A 16,703-nucleotide genomic window follows, 5' to 3' on the forward strand; every position below is an offset into this window, starting at 1 on the left:
AAGTAAGGATAAGCCAGCATCAGTCCACCTGGTCAAGCGTGTTGTTGTAACTGCCTCTTAGCTGGTGAAAGGGAGGCCACCTTGATTAACCAACCCAGCAGACTCTAAACAATAAGGGAAAAGGCATTCCTCTTGGAAATTAAACTGCTTTAATCAAACGAAGGCAGACATATATTGGGCATCTAAAAAGAGCTCACTTCCCTCAATAAACTCAAATCTGCCCATTTCCATAGGCTTGGCTTTATCCATCATACCATTCTACTTCTTAAATATGGTATCAAGCTAGAACCCTTGTTTCTCAGGAAGATAAGGGGAGGAAGAATGTCACAAGGGGCAAGGATGCAATGTTTTGTATTGCACTATGATTTTACAAATGAAAAGACTTCTTTCTGGCCAATATGGTATGTTCTCAGCTAGAAGTGATTTAGGATTTCCCTTGGTGCGCCAATGAAAATAAAATGCAATTTAACAGACCTGGGCCTGACTTCCAGAGTTCCAGCAGTAAGTATCTTATCCTTGGTCGGGGCATGTAACTTGAATGAGCCTCATTTTCTTCTATAAAATGAGCTAAAACCAACCACCTCACCAGATTGTTATGAGCTTTAATTGAGCATATGGTTAAAGTACCTGACATAGAAAATGCTCCCTGGAAATGTTCTTCCCCCCAGTTTCTTCTCAACACACTAAAATATTACATAGTATTTGTATTTTGAGTACTCTGAAGATTGATATGATTCATTTCTTCTGATAGGTGTAGTTTTTCTAATGGAAGAACATCCAGTTCTATCATGATGGCATTTGCACCTCCAAAGAGCACAGAAGGTCCCAAAATGCAGACAAAGATGAGTACCTGGACACCCCTAAATCATCAGCTTTTGAATGACCGGGTAAGTGACTAGAGCTATTGTATCAGTTGCATCCATGTTACAGGGAAAAAAAAAGTATTACAATCTTGGTTATCAAAATATGAACAGGAATTTTTGAAAATTGTGTAACAGATGTGGGAAAAAAAATGAACGATTTTTTCCAAAACTTTTATTGAACCCTTACTATGTGGGCCAGGCTGGCAATAGACACAAACCCTGCCCACAGTGAGAATGTCTTAGATTTGTTTTTCCTCCACTGTCACTCCTCCTCTCTCATATGCAAAATGCCTTTTTTTCTTTCATCACTGGTTCTCTGTTGGAACTACCAAGAATGGGAGAGGAGAGGAGTAGTCTGTGAAGAGTTCAAAAAAAACAAACAAACAGATTTTCTTACTAGAGTGGCAGTTACTAGATAAGGCTGCACATTTAACTAAATAGGTAAGATGAGCCCATCCTAACCAATTACATTACTCAGGTTCACCTAAGAAGTTTGTTTCCTACCTGCCATCTGGAGAAGTGCTAGTAGAAAAAACCAAGCAAAGGATTGCAGGAGTGAGGAGCTGAGTATCACGCTGGGGTGTGAGATCAGCCAGCCTCTGGGGATATCTAGCCCTGCTTTAGTTGGGGGCAGAATTTACCAAAAGGTCTTGGGCTCCTATTGCCAAAGCCTATTAGATGCGCCACACCTAGTTGGCGATAAAACACAGTCCACACCAATAAAACTGACCTCATTATCTTGTCCCTGCACACCTGTTCCTGCCCCTGGTGAAAGGCACCTCTTTCCACCAAGTCACTCAAGCCAGAAACCATTCTCCTGGTCAAGTCTGGGATTTATTTTCCCACTACTGTTTCACAGTAAGACACACGTGATTCTTGGGTCAGAGACAACTTTATCACTCACAGCCCAGCAAGCAGCTGATTGCCTTTGCCCTCCTTGTCCCACAGGCGAGGCACAGAGGGCCCAGGCGAATACTACACGCACCATGGGTTTGTATCACAGCCGAGGAACAGTGAGCCTGGGGAACCCACTGCTTTTATAGTAAGCAGTAAGCAAGCCTGCTCTTGATCTCAAAGGCAGGCGGCACCTCATTGCTCAAGGTTGCCTTGCTGCAAACAAACTTGGAGAAATTGCCCAAGAAAAAAGCATTCTGAGCCTTGCATTTTCTGTATTCCAAGACCTTTAGGAGTGTGAGAGACCCAGAGGGATGTCTACCAGCACCCCCTCATCTCCACATCCAGGTCATTTTCAAGCTCTAGAAATCTTTCCCCAGATCTCCTCCAGGCCCCTTTTCTCCATTCACCTCTACCCCTCCAGGTCCACCTTCACACCCTTATGACCTTTGCCTGGGGCATTGCAGCAACTCCCTAACTGGTCTCACTGCCTCTGTCCCTACCACCCCATCCTCTATCCTAGTCCCAGAATGACCTTTCTAAAACATCAATCTAATCTTAGTACGTAAACTGCTAACAGGCCCTTTCTACAGGACAAATTCCGAATGCCCATGCACAGCATTGAGGACCCTTCACAAACTGACTTCTGCCAACCCCCAGTTCCCACCCCTGTGACTGCTCCTCCCATCCTATGGGCAGGCCCACTCCCTCACACCTCCACGCCTTTGCACATGCTCTCCTCCTCGTTGATGTAGGCATCAACACAAATGTCATTTTCTCTGCAAAGCCTCCTGCTTGCTTTTCTTTGCTCTCATCACTTTTACTAACTTTCCCACTTGCCTATAATGTGTTAGGAGTTGAGGTTCTGTCTTTCTTCTCTGCATCTCCAGTGCCTGATATGGTTCCTGAATCACAAGAAAGAGAGTCAGCATTCAGCTGCGCCCCTGGGACCTCCTTCACTGACTCGCACCTTCCTGTCCCTACATCCCTCCTTCCTCAGCCTAGATTTGACACTTTGCATCTCTAACCCTAACAGATACGCTAATCATTCTGGCAAAGCGGGAGCATCAATTCTGACCCCTCCCGTTGAGTGTGTTCCGTTTTCTAAGCCTCTGATGAGGGATATGAACAACGTGGGGAGAGAGACAGCAGGGCCAGCATAGTGACGGGAATACTGAGAAATAAAAGGGAGAGAGACTGGGAAGGAAAAGGATAAAGGAAGTGAGGAAAGAAGAATGAGAAATAGAGAAGAAAGGAAGGACCAAGAGAAACAGAAGGAAAGGCAGAGACGTCTCCCCTTCGTCCACCCATGAACAGCAAACAAGTCTACTGCAGCTCTGCTTTATTCAGCTCAACAGTGATTTATTGAGCACCTGTTTGCAGTGCTCCTAGCTCTTCAACAGTTGATATAACAGCTTCTCTGCTTTCCCCCTCCTCAAAACTTCAGGGTTTAGTTTGAAATCTGTTTTTCCCATAGAATTGTGAAGGTTTCACACGTGTGAAAATGTGACTGGAATTGAAGTATGTTCTTGCTGGATAACTTGATTGGGAAGGGCTTTATAATCAGCGTCAGGGAAGGACCAGGAGGAGAGTGGAGGAGGAGGGGAGGCTGCAGGTTTGAGCCTTGACCCGGCAGCCAGTGGCCTTTATACTTGCACACTGACCCTTCAGTGGATGCTAGCCGCCCCCTTGGACAAGGCAGAGCTCTCAAGCTCTTGGCTGTCAGCTGGCCACACTCCCAACAGGTGGGGTAATAAATCCTTCAGTCCTGCAGGGAGGACTGGGCAGCACATCACAGCAAGCACTTCATTGTCTCTTATCTTGGTTCATGAATAGCTTTTGTCTAGAAATGGTAATTACTACAGATAATATCTATTTTGTTGTTCAGACATCCCATTTTATTCAAAAAATTACTTTTCGGTTTAGTCAGGTTCTAGTTTGGAGTAAAATGATTTTTTAGAATCTTTTCTTGTATATATACACATATATGTGCCTATAAACGTACATAGACACACTCAAAGAACTTGTATATGCATATACCAAACTATTAAGAGTGGTTTCCCCACAAAGAGTTGGATGGCACTGGGGGAGGTGTTCCTGTAAGAAGAGTGTTTTCAGTGTTTACATTATATAGTGCAATAAAATTTCAAATTTTAAAACAACTTAAAAAACAAATATTAATAAAAAAACATTAATAAGTATTAATAAAGGAAGGAAAATAATTCTGGAGATTGAAAATTCTGGCTCCAGATCAGCTGTGCCAATAATTTCCTGCATGACTTGAGTAACTTAGTTACTTTCTCTGGGCTTTATCACCCTCCTTTATAAAATGATTGGGTTGATTGTGAAGGTCTAAAGTCTGAAGTTCCCTTCAGACTGTGTGAAATAGATTAAAAATAGATGCCAAGGATAGAGCTAGCCAGAAGGTCCATACAATAATTTCAGAGTTTCTACACTCCTAAAACAGGGCATTTGTCACCAATAATCAGCATAATTTTGAGGTCCTGCTTTTTTGTTTTTGTTTTGTCTTTCTTCTATTCTGTAATAAAATGTGAAATATGTAACCATTTCAGACTAAAATAAGAGTCACAGGATTTTAACTTCACAGCAGGCTGTAAGCAGAGAGATCGAATTCAATTTCTGCTGCCTAAAAAATAGCATCATCAGCATAGGCAAATGTAACATTTCAAAATCATTCAGGCATTGCAAATTTTGAGAGGAGGAATGTTTTAAAAGCATGTATTTCTTTGCCATCTAATGTTTTAATTGAAAGTAAACTGTTTCTTTTTGAGAATGATTCGCACATGTAAGGCAGTCCAGTTAAAAGGGTGTTCTGAGAAAAAGCAGTTAGTTATCATCAATCAGTCATAATTTAGGAGCCCCTAAATGTCTTACCCCTACCCTGTAATGATGTCACATGGTGAATATGTAACTGCAGTGTCAACAGACTAAAATAACAAACGTAGGATTTTGACTTAACAGCAGGCTCTGGGTAAACTGTGATGTAAACAGACTGCAGCATTCGGCAGCGGCAGCGAAAGAAGATCCATTTCAATATTTCCATTTGGAATCAATACTTTGTTTTAAGATCAAGAACCTGATTGCCAATCTTTGGAGTGAAGACTTGCTCCAAACCAGAGAATATGAGACTCTTAAGTCGAGGATCTGAGAATGAAATAATTTGTCCCACATTGTATTTCTTGTCCAGGGTAGCGTCAGAACCAGATCTGAGTTCGTCTGGTGTTCCTCCTCTCCCGCTTCTCTCTCTTCTGTTTCTACTGAGGTCTAGACTCATTTTGGTGAAGAGCTAGATTTTTTTGGACCCTACTTAGACATGGTCGTTGGCCCTTGAAAGGCTATCATATGTTCCTGAATAGCAGTCCCCACCTCCCTCCCTATTCCCTCCTGCTGACTCGCCTCTCCCCGGCAGGTCAGTGCCCCAGTGTTCCCAATGCCCCATGGTGTCACTGGGACCATGGTGGTCATCCCGTCCTCCTTTTGGGAGGACGTTGTGGTCCTGCAGCCGAACCTTTTCTTCCTGCCCCCTGTAAGGCCAGAGCATGGGCAGCAGTGCATTGAGACCCTCAGGCCAGAAGGCAGGACAGGGAAGACCAGGGTCCTAGTGACGGACCAAGTGAAGAACTGAGCTGAACAGACAGTCTGAAACCAGTGATTTTTTAAAAAATCTATACATGTAACCCCTTTGAGCCACTGCTTATCCTCTTTAAAATAAGGAAATTGAACACAAAGATCTTTAGGATTCCACTGAGATCTAAAATGCTATGACTTTGGAGGTGTTTGTTGTTTGGTCAGCGGGTGTTTGTTGAGGGCCTGCCATGGAACCTGAGGAGCCTAGAGAGAAAGTGGTCGTGATCTACATGGGAAGGTGGAGGAAACAGAAAGAACGAGGGAGTCACAGCAACCCTCTAAGGTCCAAGCGGAGCGTGAGCTGTAAGTAGAGCGCCAGTCGGAGGAGCCAGATCGCCGGGCATCAGAAAGGTGCTCGTGCTGCTGACATGGGCAATAGATGATTGGTAGGATTTGGTGAGATACAGGAGAAGAGTTGGGGATGGATTTGTATCCAGATTTTTGAAATCTTCTGTATTTAACAGATCCTCTTCTATTTTCATCTAGCAATTCTGAGTTTATCTGTTGCTGTAATTTGGGGGTCCTCATAGCTCAGTGGCAGTTAATGAGGAGGACGGGGAAGGAGGGCATTCTTTTTCTTTCTAATGGGCAAAAAGTGTCTACCTGTGATGTAGGATTCTCTGGCCAAGAGCACAGCTGACATTTCACCGGCCTTGAGACTGTTTTTGAACCAATTATTTCAATCCCCATTTTGTAGGCGCTTTGAAATTACAGCTTGAGAGTCTAAAAAAGGAAGGAAAGCATTATCTCTTAGACACATAAAAACCAGCTCCTCATCCGCCTCCACAAAAAGGCAAGAAATAGGCCTGAGCCTCTCTCCAAGTAGAAACACTCCTACAGAGCTAGAGAATGTAGGCAGCACTGAGGGAAAGGGGGAAACATGGATCCCAGTTTTGAAAGCTGACAGAGGGTGTGTGGGGGGTACTGAGAGAGACACCCCCATCTGTTCATTACTCTCCCTTGCTCCCTTTCTCCATAACTCTCTCTTCTCCTGAACATCCTCACTGGTCTGCCTTTCTCATTCATTCAGATACACATGTTGACTGATGCTCAGAGAAACATCTCTGCATCAATATATAAATAACACTCACATTGTGCAATACGTCCGTAAGGATATTCACTGTCACATCCACATTCATTCAAGTCTAGCAAATAAATACCTGTAGTACAGCCCTCTGCACTGGAGCTGTAAAGAGAAAGGAGACCTGGCTTCTATCACATAGTATGTAACAGCAAACCGATACAGATAAACCCTGAGTTGTAAGTCCGCAGGTGCACATATACACATTTATAATCCTGCAAACATGTAAGTATAGGCACACCCACTGATAGGTGTATACACTGGAATATGAAAGCAGAGATGCTCATTCATAAATTTCACATGTTCTCAAATTTGTCTCCATTTTCCTGTCAGTTTTTTTTATCTCCTTTCAAATTCTAAAATTGATTTCACTCTACTACTCTTTCTTATTTCTTACTTTAAAAAAATTATTATTTTTTCTCTAAGATGAATTATTATTCCACATGGAAAACAGAAAAAAGATACTCTGCCCAGGTGAAAAATGAGTAAAGAAGCTTCTCAGGAATGGAGTATGTCCTTTTATACTCAGTTGATACAACGAAAAGCCTATCAGTACTTATTTATTGATACTTTAATGATGTCTTTCTTGTAATGGCTATTTTGAACCATGAAATATGAAGTCATTCCATTCTTTTTTATTTATTGTAGGTATTTGAAGAAAGAAGAGCTCTGCTTGGAAAATGGGTAACCACTTAAAATTAACTTATTTTTGTGTAAAAAACCAAGTTGTTACAGTTTTCCTTTGGAAGGTTAAATCTGTGTAGAAGGCTGTGCATAGCTACCGAGTAGCAAAGTGGATGAGCTGAGCTATACACTATTGTCTCAGATGCATATTCACCTTCCTGTACTGTACTTGGTGAGTAAAAAAGCCTAGAACTCTACAAGCCATATTTCCCTTTGACAGCTACTCCCTATGAAGTGCTGCCAATGAGAAAGAGGGAAATGGAGAAAGAAGACGCTGCTCCTTTCTGTTCCCTTGCTGTTCCTGGCAGAATCCCCCTGACTCCTCACCTGGCAGCACTGTGGATCCCAGCACCTGATTTTCTCCACAGCCCCCTCACACTTCCTCAGATACGTCCGAAGCAGCTGGCTATGATCTGCTGGGGTCCTTCTCTGAGCACCTGAGGGATCAGGAAGTTGGTAGGAGCTCGCTGCAGTTCTCTCTCTGTGACACGTCACTGTTCCCTTTCAGTCTTTTCCATTCTCCAGTACTTGTTCAACCAGTTGTGTTTATTCAGTTTGATCATGTCTGTTAAAATAACCAGTAGGACTTCTGTTTACCTGACTGAAGCCTAACTGATACCTACAGAAAGTACCGGGCCAACTTCTTAGGCCACGAGCAATCACTCATTACCTTACGTCCAAACTGATTCCTTTGGGCTCTATGACACTTTTTGCACATTAGAGAAGGAAAAGAATGCCCTTCTTCCCCGTCCTCCTCATTAACTGCCACTGGGCTACGTAACAGCAACAGACAAACTCAGAATTCCTAGAGGAAAATAGAAGAGGGCCTGTTAAATACAGAACATTCAGAAATCTGGATACAAACATGTCCTGAACTCTTCTCCTCCATCTCACCAAATCCTACTAATCATCTATCTCCTCTTTCAAGGGGACAAAAATATTCAGTCTCCTGCACTGCTTGACATTAAGTACTATTTCTTACTCTTCCTGTTTGTCTTAGTTGGTCACTCGTTCTTTTTTGTGTTGGTCTATAAGCTCCAGTCTAAGGATATTTATAAACGTATGTAAAAACAATCAATCAATCATGTACGTATATCTCTGGAAGGATTCATAGGGAAAGAGCATCATTGCTTTCATCCAGGGAGGAGAACTGTGAGTCTGGGACTGGGTAGAAGAAATTCTTTTAGCTAGATCATTTAGTGGTCTATACACCTCCACAAAAGCCACATCAATTTAGTTGTTGGAGGCGGGTATTTCCCATCTATCCTTAATTCAATTTTCTCTCTCCATTTTAGTTTTTAGGTTTGTTTGTTTGGGTATATGAACACTGTAAGATATTGATAACATCAGAAAAGCGGTTTCAAAAAAGGAAAGGAGAAATAAGAATGCCAGTATTTCTGCTTGGAATTTTCATTGTGGGGATGAAGTACTGGTATTGTTAAGAAACAAAAGTCATCCAAGTAAATTTGAATATCTAATTGACTTTATTAAATGATTCATGAATCAGGCAGCATCTCCTGTAGCAAGTAGAGAGATGCTCTGAAAATTGCACAGAATGGAAGGTTTATAGACAGGTGGGTGGGTGAGGTTATTAGCAAAAGAAAAGGGATTGTTTCAGGCAAGGTCACTTTCTTTTAGGTGGAGGAGCAGGGAGTCTATAATGCAGATTACCTCTTCTTTTAGGGAGGATGGAGAAGGCTCATGGGACAGATTATTGTATAAATGATGCTGATCAGAAAATTCCTGACTGATTACATTTCTGGGGGAGGTTGAAACTCTAACAAATTTAGGGATTAAGTCCCAATTTGTTGACTTGGCCTAGCAGATATGGCACTTTGTTGGGCCTGTGTCTTTCTTTTTAACAGTTTTAAAGCTCAGTCTAGTATTAGAAGTAAAGACTTTTTTTTTATTAAGGTATCATTGATATACACTCTTATGAAGGTTTCACAAGAAAAACAATGTGGTTATTACATTCACCCTTATTATCAAGTCCTTCCCCATACCCCATCGCAGTCACTGTCCATCAGTGTAGTAAGATGCCACCGAGTTCCTATTTGTTTTCTCTGAGCAACACTGTCTTCCCTGTGACCCCACACATACCATGTGTACCAATCATTATACCCCATAATCCCCTTCTCCTTCCCTCCCCACCCCCCTCCCCCACCCCTTCCCTTTAGTAACCACTAGTCCCTTCTTGGAGTCTGCAAGTCTGCTGCTATTTTATTCCTTCAGTTTTGCTTCATTGTTATACTCCACAAATGAGGGAAATCATTTGGTATTTGTCTTTCTCTGCCTGACTTATTTCACTAAGCATAACACCCTCTGGCTCCATTCATGTTGTTGCAAATGGTAGAATTTCTTTCTTTCTTATGGCTGAATAATATTCCCTTGTGTATATGTACCACATCTTCTTTATTAATTCATCTACTGATGGACACTTAGGTTGCTTCCATATCTTGGCTACTGTAAATAGCTCTGCAATAAACATAGGGGTACATATGTCTTTTTGAATCTGAGAAGTTGTTTTCTTTGGGTAAGTTCCTAGGAGTGGAATTCCTGGGTCAAATAGTATTTCTATTTTTAGTTTTTTGAGGAACCTCCATATTGCTTTCCACAGTGGTTGAACTAGTTTACATTCCCACCAGCGGTGTAGGAGGGTTCCCCTTTCTCTGCATCCTCACCAGCATTTGTTGTTCCTAGTCTTTTCTATGTTGGCCATCCTAACTGGTGTGAGGTGATATCTCGTTGTGGTTTAACTTGCATTTCCCTGATAATTAGTGATGTGGAGCATCTTTTCATGTGCCTGTTGGCTATCTGAATTTCTTCTTTGGAGAAGTGTCTGTTTATATCCTCTGCCCATTTTTTAATAGGGTTATTTGCTTTTTGGGTGTTGAGGCATGTGAGTTCTTTAAATATTTTGTATGTTAACCCCTTGTCGGCTATGTCATTTACAAATATATTCTCCCATACTGTAAGATGCCTTTTTGTTCTTTGATGATGCCCTTTGCTGTACAGAAGCTTTTTAGCTTGATGTAGTCCCATTTGTTCATTTTTGCTTTTGTTTCCCTTGTCCGAGGAGATGCATTCAGGAAAAAGTTGCTCATTTTATATTGAAGAGATTTTTGCCTATGTTTTCTTCTACGAGTTTTATGGTTTCATGACTTACGTTCAGGTCTTTGATCCATTTTGAGTTTACTTTTGTGTATAGGGTCAGACAATAATCCAGTTTCATTCTTTTGCATGTAGCTGTCCAGTTTTGCCAACACCAGTTGTTGAAAAAAGTAAAGTCATTTTTTAAAACAATCTGGACATTATGGGGTCAAATGTAATATGACATCTCTTCAATGTTAGACAATCCAGAAGTATTTTATATTTGGCCATAGGGTATCATTTTTGTTCATACATTTCCACATGGTCCTGTCTGATGTTCTATACAGTAACAAAAAAATTATTAAGAGAAACTGAAAAGCTCTTCTACTTTGCTGTTCCATGCTACCACTTATTTAATCCCTTATCTCTCAAATACTCTCTGCCCTAAATCCCTTTAAAAAAGGAAGTTGCCTGTCAGTCTACAGAAAGCAATAGCAGAAGTATTTTACTTGAAAAGAAAGCATATCAAACTTTTTCTTAGCTTTTATGTCGTTAACAGAAATAATAGTAATATTATAAAGAATTTGCAAAAATTAGATAGCATTACTTTTACCTTGCTGGAAACAACAATAATCAGAGTTAAAATCCAAAAGAGAAACTGTAAAATATTTTGCAAATTGCATGATAGATGAAGATTAATATCTGGGATATACAAAGAGTTCCTACAAATCAATAAGAGAAATACAAATACTTCTACAGAATCATGGGCTAATAGAAGAGTGAGAAATAAATAAAAATACATAAATGGCCAATAAACATAAAAATATGTTGTATTTCACTAAAATTAGAGAAATGCAAATTAAAACAGTGAGATTCCCAGCCCCTCCCTTTGTCTATGTGGCAAGTATTGGATAGATAATATCCAGTGTAAGTATGGATTCATTGGACAGGATATTCTTAAACACAATTGGAAGGAATGTAAAATGGTAGACTTTCAAAAGATGATCTGACAGGATCGATTAAATTTTTAAAAGCAAATATCCTTTGAACCTGTAATTCCACTTCTATTTAACTGTACTAGAGAAATATTTACATGGGACATGAAAAGGTATGTCCCCAGATATTGCCAAGTTTCTTGTTTTTTGGTTTTGTTTTTGTTTTTTTGTACTGGAAACCACCCAAATGGTATCAATAGCAAACTGAGTAAATAGATCATGGCATACCCATCCTACTATGAATGAATGAGAAAACAAAAGCTCTGGAGTTAATTACATATCAGGATTTTTGTGGCTATATTTTATTTTGAAAACTGCTATGTAGTATAGATTGGCATGCCCTAATTTATTTAACTGCTTCCCTATTGAGAGATATGAAAGGGATGCGAACTCAACAGTCCAAGCAGGTTTATTGCTAAACCTGAGACGGACCCCTCTGTTCTGGCCAGTAGAACAAAGGAAAAAAGCATCTCTAACTGGTCAAGAGAATTTTTGTGGCCAGGGTTTTTGGCGGGCTCTTTGAGGGGGGAGGGGTCAGGGGAAAGGTGGGCGTGTGGCTTGCTGACACGTCCTCTGGAGAATGCTTGTGGCCTAGGTAAGATGACACCTAGGTCTCTCTGAGATGGTGGGTAGGCTTATTCGGAAGGTACTCAGGTCCGAATTCTATCAGGATCTGTGTATGCAAATAGATAGAAATGCAGGAACGTCACACTAAACAGTGTTTATTTTTGAGGAATGGAGTGAGTTTGATGGGGAAGAGAGGTTAAAGAGGATTTTCATGTTTAATTCTACATGCACCTATTTGAAACTTTTAAAACAAGGGTGTGTTCATGCTTTGTGAAATTAAATGCTTGATAATAGGACTCAGAGACTCAACCAATTTAGATAATATTACCAATAAGCAAAATATGACAAGGCTCTGTCTTCATCTTTGGCCCCTCACTCCCCATGAACTTTTCCCTGCCATTCAGTGTGAAAAGCATGGAACCTGACTGCTGTGGCCACGGTCCTCCCTTCCTGAAACTGCAGCAAGAATCCTTGTCACAACTACTCCAAAAATAGGATTTTCACAATCTGTTGAGTCCAGAAAGCACCATAAAAGGCATTAAAAATAATTACAAAATGTAATTGTAATTAGGATAGGATAGGATAGGATATGTCATGTAACATAGTGTGAAAAAGGACCTAACTGTGAAGGGGGGTACCATACATGGCACTAGTGTAGGTGAATGGTGCTAGCTGCTACCCAGGCACACTGGATCCCCCACGACTATGTTAGAGGTATTTTTACTTGAGAGGTGATGCAGGAGGTGAGGAGATTATCAAATTCCTGTACCGTTAACTCTTCCATGGATTATTTGCTTTTGGGGTTATTCCTAGCACCCTTTAAATTCCAAAAAGTTTTCCTCCAACTGTTAAACATTCTTCTGAGTCATCTCCCCACCTTCAACTGGTAGGAGTTCAAAGAATGCAAATTCGTGTTCTATTAGCCTAAACAAACACAGTTAGACAGGAAAATCCCTGCAAGGCAAAGAACACCTATAGTCAAATATAAATTAACTTTGACCATAGTAATCAGAGAAATAAATGAGGAACCAGTGTAATTATCTTTTTAATCTCTGGAGGAAAACGTTTTAATGTTGTCTTTTATAGATTTCTTTGGCATTTTATAATACTAATGTTCTTTTATATTCGTTTGAAAGCACTTGTTCTTCACTCTGAGCCATTCGCTTTGTGGGTATCATTGCAATTTGATGAGCTAACTTAGTCTTTCTAAATGTACCTTCCATCCTGGCCAATGTACAAATGTGGTAATTCGGTGCTTTTTAATTTAGTTGTTTGCATATATATTCTTTTTACATTGATTTAACCCACATACTTATTAACATCACTTTGATATTTAATAATAATAGCTGCCATGTCTGCAATGAGTCATGCACTCTATTAGGAATTTTATACAAATTTTGTTTAATCCTTACAACAACCCTACAATTTAGGTATAATTATTCTTAACGTATAAATGAGGAAGTTGAGAGGTTGTTAGTGGTGGAGCTGGGATTTAATGATTTATTTCTAAAGAGTATTAGAAATAATAGAAAGAATAGAATACAGTGGCCTCATTCCCAAACCCACAGTGCGATCCTTTCTGTTGTCAGGTTGATATGTAACAGTTTGCTTAGCTGATCCCTATCATTAGGCATTTGGGGTTATTTCTGATTTCTTGGCAGTGATGATAATATCTGAATGAAACATCAGCATGAACATTTTTTTGTGTCCATAATCATCCTGGGCTCCCATGTAACTCAGTTTCTGTAGAACCATATAGCACTCCCTAAAAGTAATTTAAAGAAATGAATTCCAATTTCTATTTTGTCTCTCAAAGAAAAATCACAGGGCATTCAGTTGAAAACCACTAACATACTTCCCAGATCTCCTGCTTTGTTCCTCGGTTCTCACACTGTAAGTGCTATTGTGACAATGACACAGTCTGAACCCCCAGAACCCCACCAAGTCAAAGCCCCGAAGCCCTTCTGTTTCCTTATACCCCACCTACCCCCACCTGCACTCTTTGTAGGTCAGTGCAGCTTCTTACGTGGCCTTCTTATAGGTCCTTTGGCCCTAAGCTGTCGTGGTCTGGCTTCTCCCGGTTCATTCTGAAAATGCATCCCAAAAGGAAACAAGTTCTCCTTTCATGGGGGTTGGAGATACGGATTGTGCAGGAATGGGGATAGGAGAAATTAGGGAACACTCACACGTGAATAAAGTTTATTCACTTATTTGTAAGTTAAGGTTTTGGGGTGTTTTCCCTTTGAATGATAGTCCCCAAAGTGTGATTTTGGGTTATTGAACAGATCTATAATAGTGAATGGTTTTTATCAAGAAGTAGCCCTACTAATTAAAAAAATATATCTTATGACTATAATGAAGCTAACTTGTCACAAGCCTTATAAAAAATACATTTTTACTTGATATGCCATTTGAGGTAGTCAGTGTATTTCATAATTAACAACTAAAGTTCACTGTAAAATTCTGACTATAATAACTATCATAAATATCTATATGTGAAATGCAGTACTATACTAAATACAAGTAGCCCCAAACGTGCCTATTTTCTCTTCTCTAGTGGGCTAAGAAAGAGAGAGTTAGACTATAGTAAAGTGGTTCATTCAGCTGGTAGGGGTTCCCATAAGAGCCTTTCTTTCAGTTTTGGCCAGCCCATATGTTCTTTTTTTTTTTTTTTTTTTTGATATATAGTGGATATACAATCTTATATTGGTTCCAGGTATATAACAGTGGTTCCACAGTTACTCATATTCTTAAATCCTCACCCCAACTAGTGCGTTACTATTTGTCAACATAGAAAGATGTTACACAATCAGTGGCTGTATTCTCCATGCTGTACTACCATCCCTGTGACCAACTTATATTATGATTGAAAATTTTTGTGCTCTTTTATCCCCCTCACCTTCCCTACCCACGCACCCCCAAACACCAGTCACTTCTCAGTATCTGTGAGTCTATTGCTATCTTGTTCATTTTGTTTTGTTTTGTTTTGTTTTTAGATTCCACAAGTAAGTGAAATCACATGGTATTTGTCTTTCTCTGGCTGGCTCATTTCACCTAGTGTTCTAGCCTCTAGGTCCACCCATGTTGTCGCAAATGGCAGGATTTCCTTCTTTTTTCAGTTCCGTTGTGTTTATGTACCACATTTTCTTTACCCATTCATCTCATCTATTGACAGACACTTTAGTTGCTTCCGTATCTTGGCTATTGTAAATACTGTGGCAGTAAACATAGGGGTGCATGTATCTTTTTGACCAGCCGTTAACTTCTTTGACCAGTGACTGATCTGGGGACTGATTTGATGCTATTTCTGGGGATAATTTTAAGGAAAACTTTAATTTGCCATGCCCCAGATTTTGTTTGCCATGCATCTACTTTCTGTCTCTGGCACTGTTGTCTCCCTAGGTCCTTCTATTTCCTTTGCAGTCGTATCAATCATTTACACATTAGTGAGACTTAAACCCAGTGTGCTCCCCTTCTCAAGGCTATTTCCATGTTATACCTCATCTGCAAACATTTGGTTCTGATCTTGGTGTCTGGCACTGATGAGCTAATATAGAAACTCTTTGAGGGGAGAGAGGCTGCCGAGGTTCGTTCTCATGAAATTGTACTTTAAAAATATATATTTTCTAAGTTTATAAATACTGCCAGCTCCCAATGTACAGTTCTTATGTAAATGCAAGTCCTGAGGCCAGGTGTACTTCTGTGTACACACTCGGGGCTTGCACGTGCTCACACACAGAAATGTGAGAAAGGACAGGTAGGTGGCAAAATGTGGAATTTATGAATTAGGGAGAGAAATACATGCTTCCTTAGGAATAAATTACCAAGCTCCCTTTCTATGCCATTCTTCTCTCTTCCTCATAATGAATCTCTGGCAGCGGACTAAACCTGGCGCTTTTTTCTTTTTCCCAGTTTGACCAATGGACAGACTCCCAAAGGAGAAGAATCCTGGCGGGCCTGTTAGAGCGCTGCTCCCTGTCACAGCAAAAGTTCTGCTGTCGAAAGCTTCAGGAAAGAATTCCAGCAGAAGCTCTGGATTTTACTACCAAGCTCCCAAGAATGTTGTCATTGTACATCTTTTCTTTCCTGGATCCCCGGAGCCTTTGTCGCTGTGCACAGGTGAAGGCAAAGAAGCGTGCAGGGCATTGTGTAAGGACGTTTTGGGAAACTCTGAAAGTTGACCCAAAAAGTGCATGCGTGAAACCGAGAACTAGATGAAATGGTCGGTGTGTTTGGCTTGTAGAGTTTGAGTTAACTCCCTTTGTCCTTTGTGTCTAACTCCATATTTAGTGGTCACAAGTTTGGGGGGATGAGGGGTGTCTAAGACACCATTAGCCTCCACAGAAAAATATGAGCTAGCTGGGGAACCAAATACACGTACATGAAGTGGTTCATCAGCAGGATAGCCTTATACTGTACAGAATACAACTCCAAAAAAATCCTAAATTGCATAGTGCAGGCTGTTCACAAACAGAAGCTCAAATAAGGTGCTGGTGAGAAATGTATAAAAGAATAAGAGATTAAAAGAGTTCAGAGTGAACAGGTAGGCTGACCATTATTTTCTTACAAGTAATTTCCTGGAATATTAAAGTGTAAACTACTCAAGATACAAAACTGATAGTCTTTTTGTTGAGTCTTTTCGTAGAGTGTAGGAACACTGAAAATTACCTGTTACCACACATTTGCATGTGTAACATGTTAACTTTAATTTGTAAAATTAAGGAAATAAATGCAGTAAGGAAGATGAATTATTCAGTAAATGGGGTTGGGACAAATTGAGCAGCTATCTGGAAAAAAATTCTAGCAGGATAAAAGATTGATGGAGAAATCAAAGAAAATCATTAACGTACTCAATTAAACACAGGCAAGGAGGCCTTTTGC

The 16,703-nt window shown here is 40.3% G+C and overlaps 1 protein-coding gene across 2 annotated transcripts in view; it reads left to right on the forward strand.

Moving 5' to 3' along the window:
* Positions 1-755: 755 nt before the first annotated feature.
* The window catches only part of FBXO16 (F-box protein 16), a 37,565-nt gene continuing 21,617 nt past the window's right edge, over positions 756-16,703 (forward strand). Inside the window, exons 1-3 of one of the 2 annotated variants that reach the window (XM_036889083.2) lie at positions 756-887; positions 7,135-7,170; positions 15,735-15,941. In XM_036889083.2, coding sequence (XP_036744978.2) covers positions 789-887; positions 7,135-7,170; positions 15,735-15,941 — 342 coding nt within the window. In that variant the 5' untranslated portion in view covers positions 756-788. The remainder of the gene's footprint in view (positions 888-7,134; positions 7,171-15,734; positions 15,942-16,703) is intronic. The other variant, XM_057506502.1, reaches the window with a different exon arrangement.

The sequence above is a fragment of the Manis pentadactyla genome, chromosome 1, assembly GCF_030020395.1.
Source record: "Manis pentadactyla isolate mManPen7 chromosome 1, mManPen7.hap1, whole genome shotgun sequence".
Lineage (NCBI taxonomy): Eukaryota > Metazoa > Chordata > Mammalia > Pholidota > Manidae > Manis > Manis pentadactyla.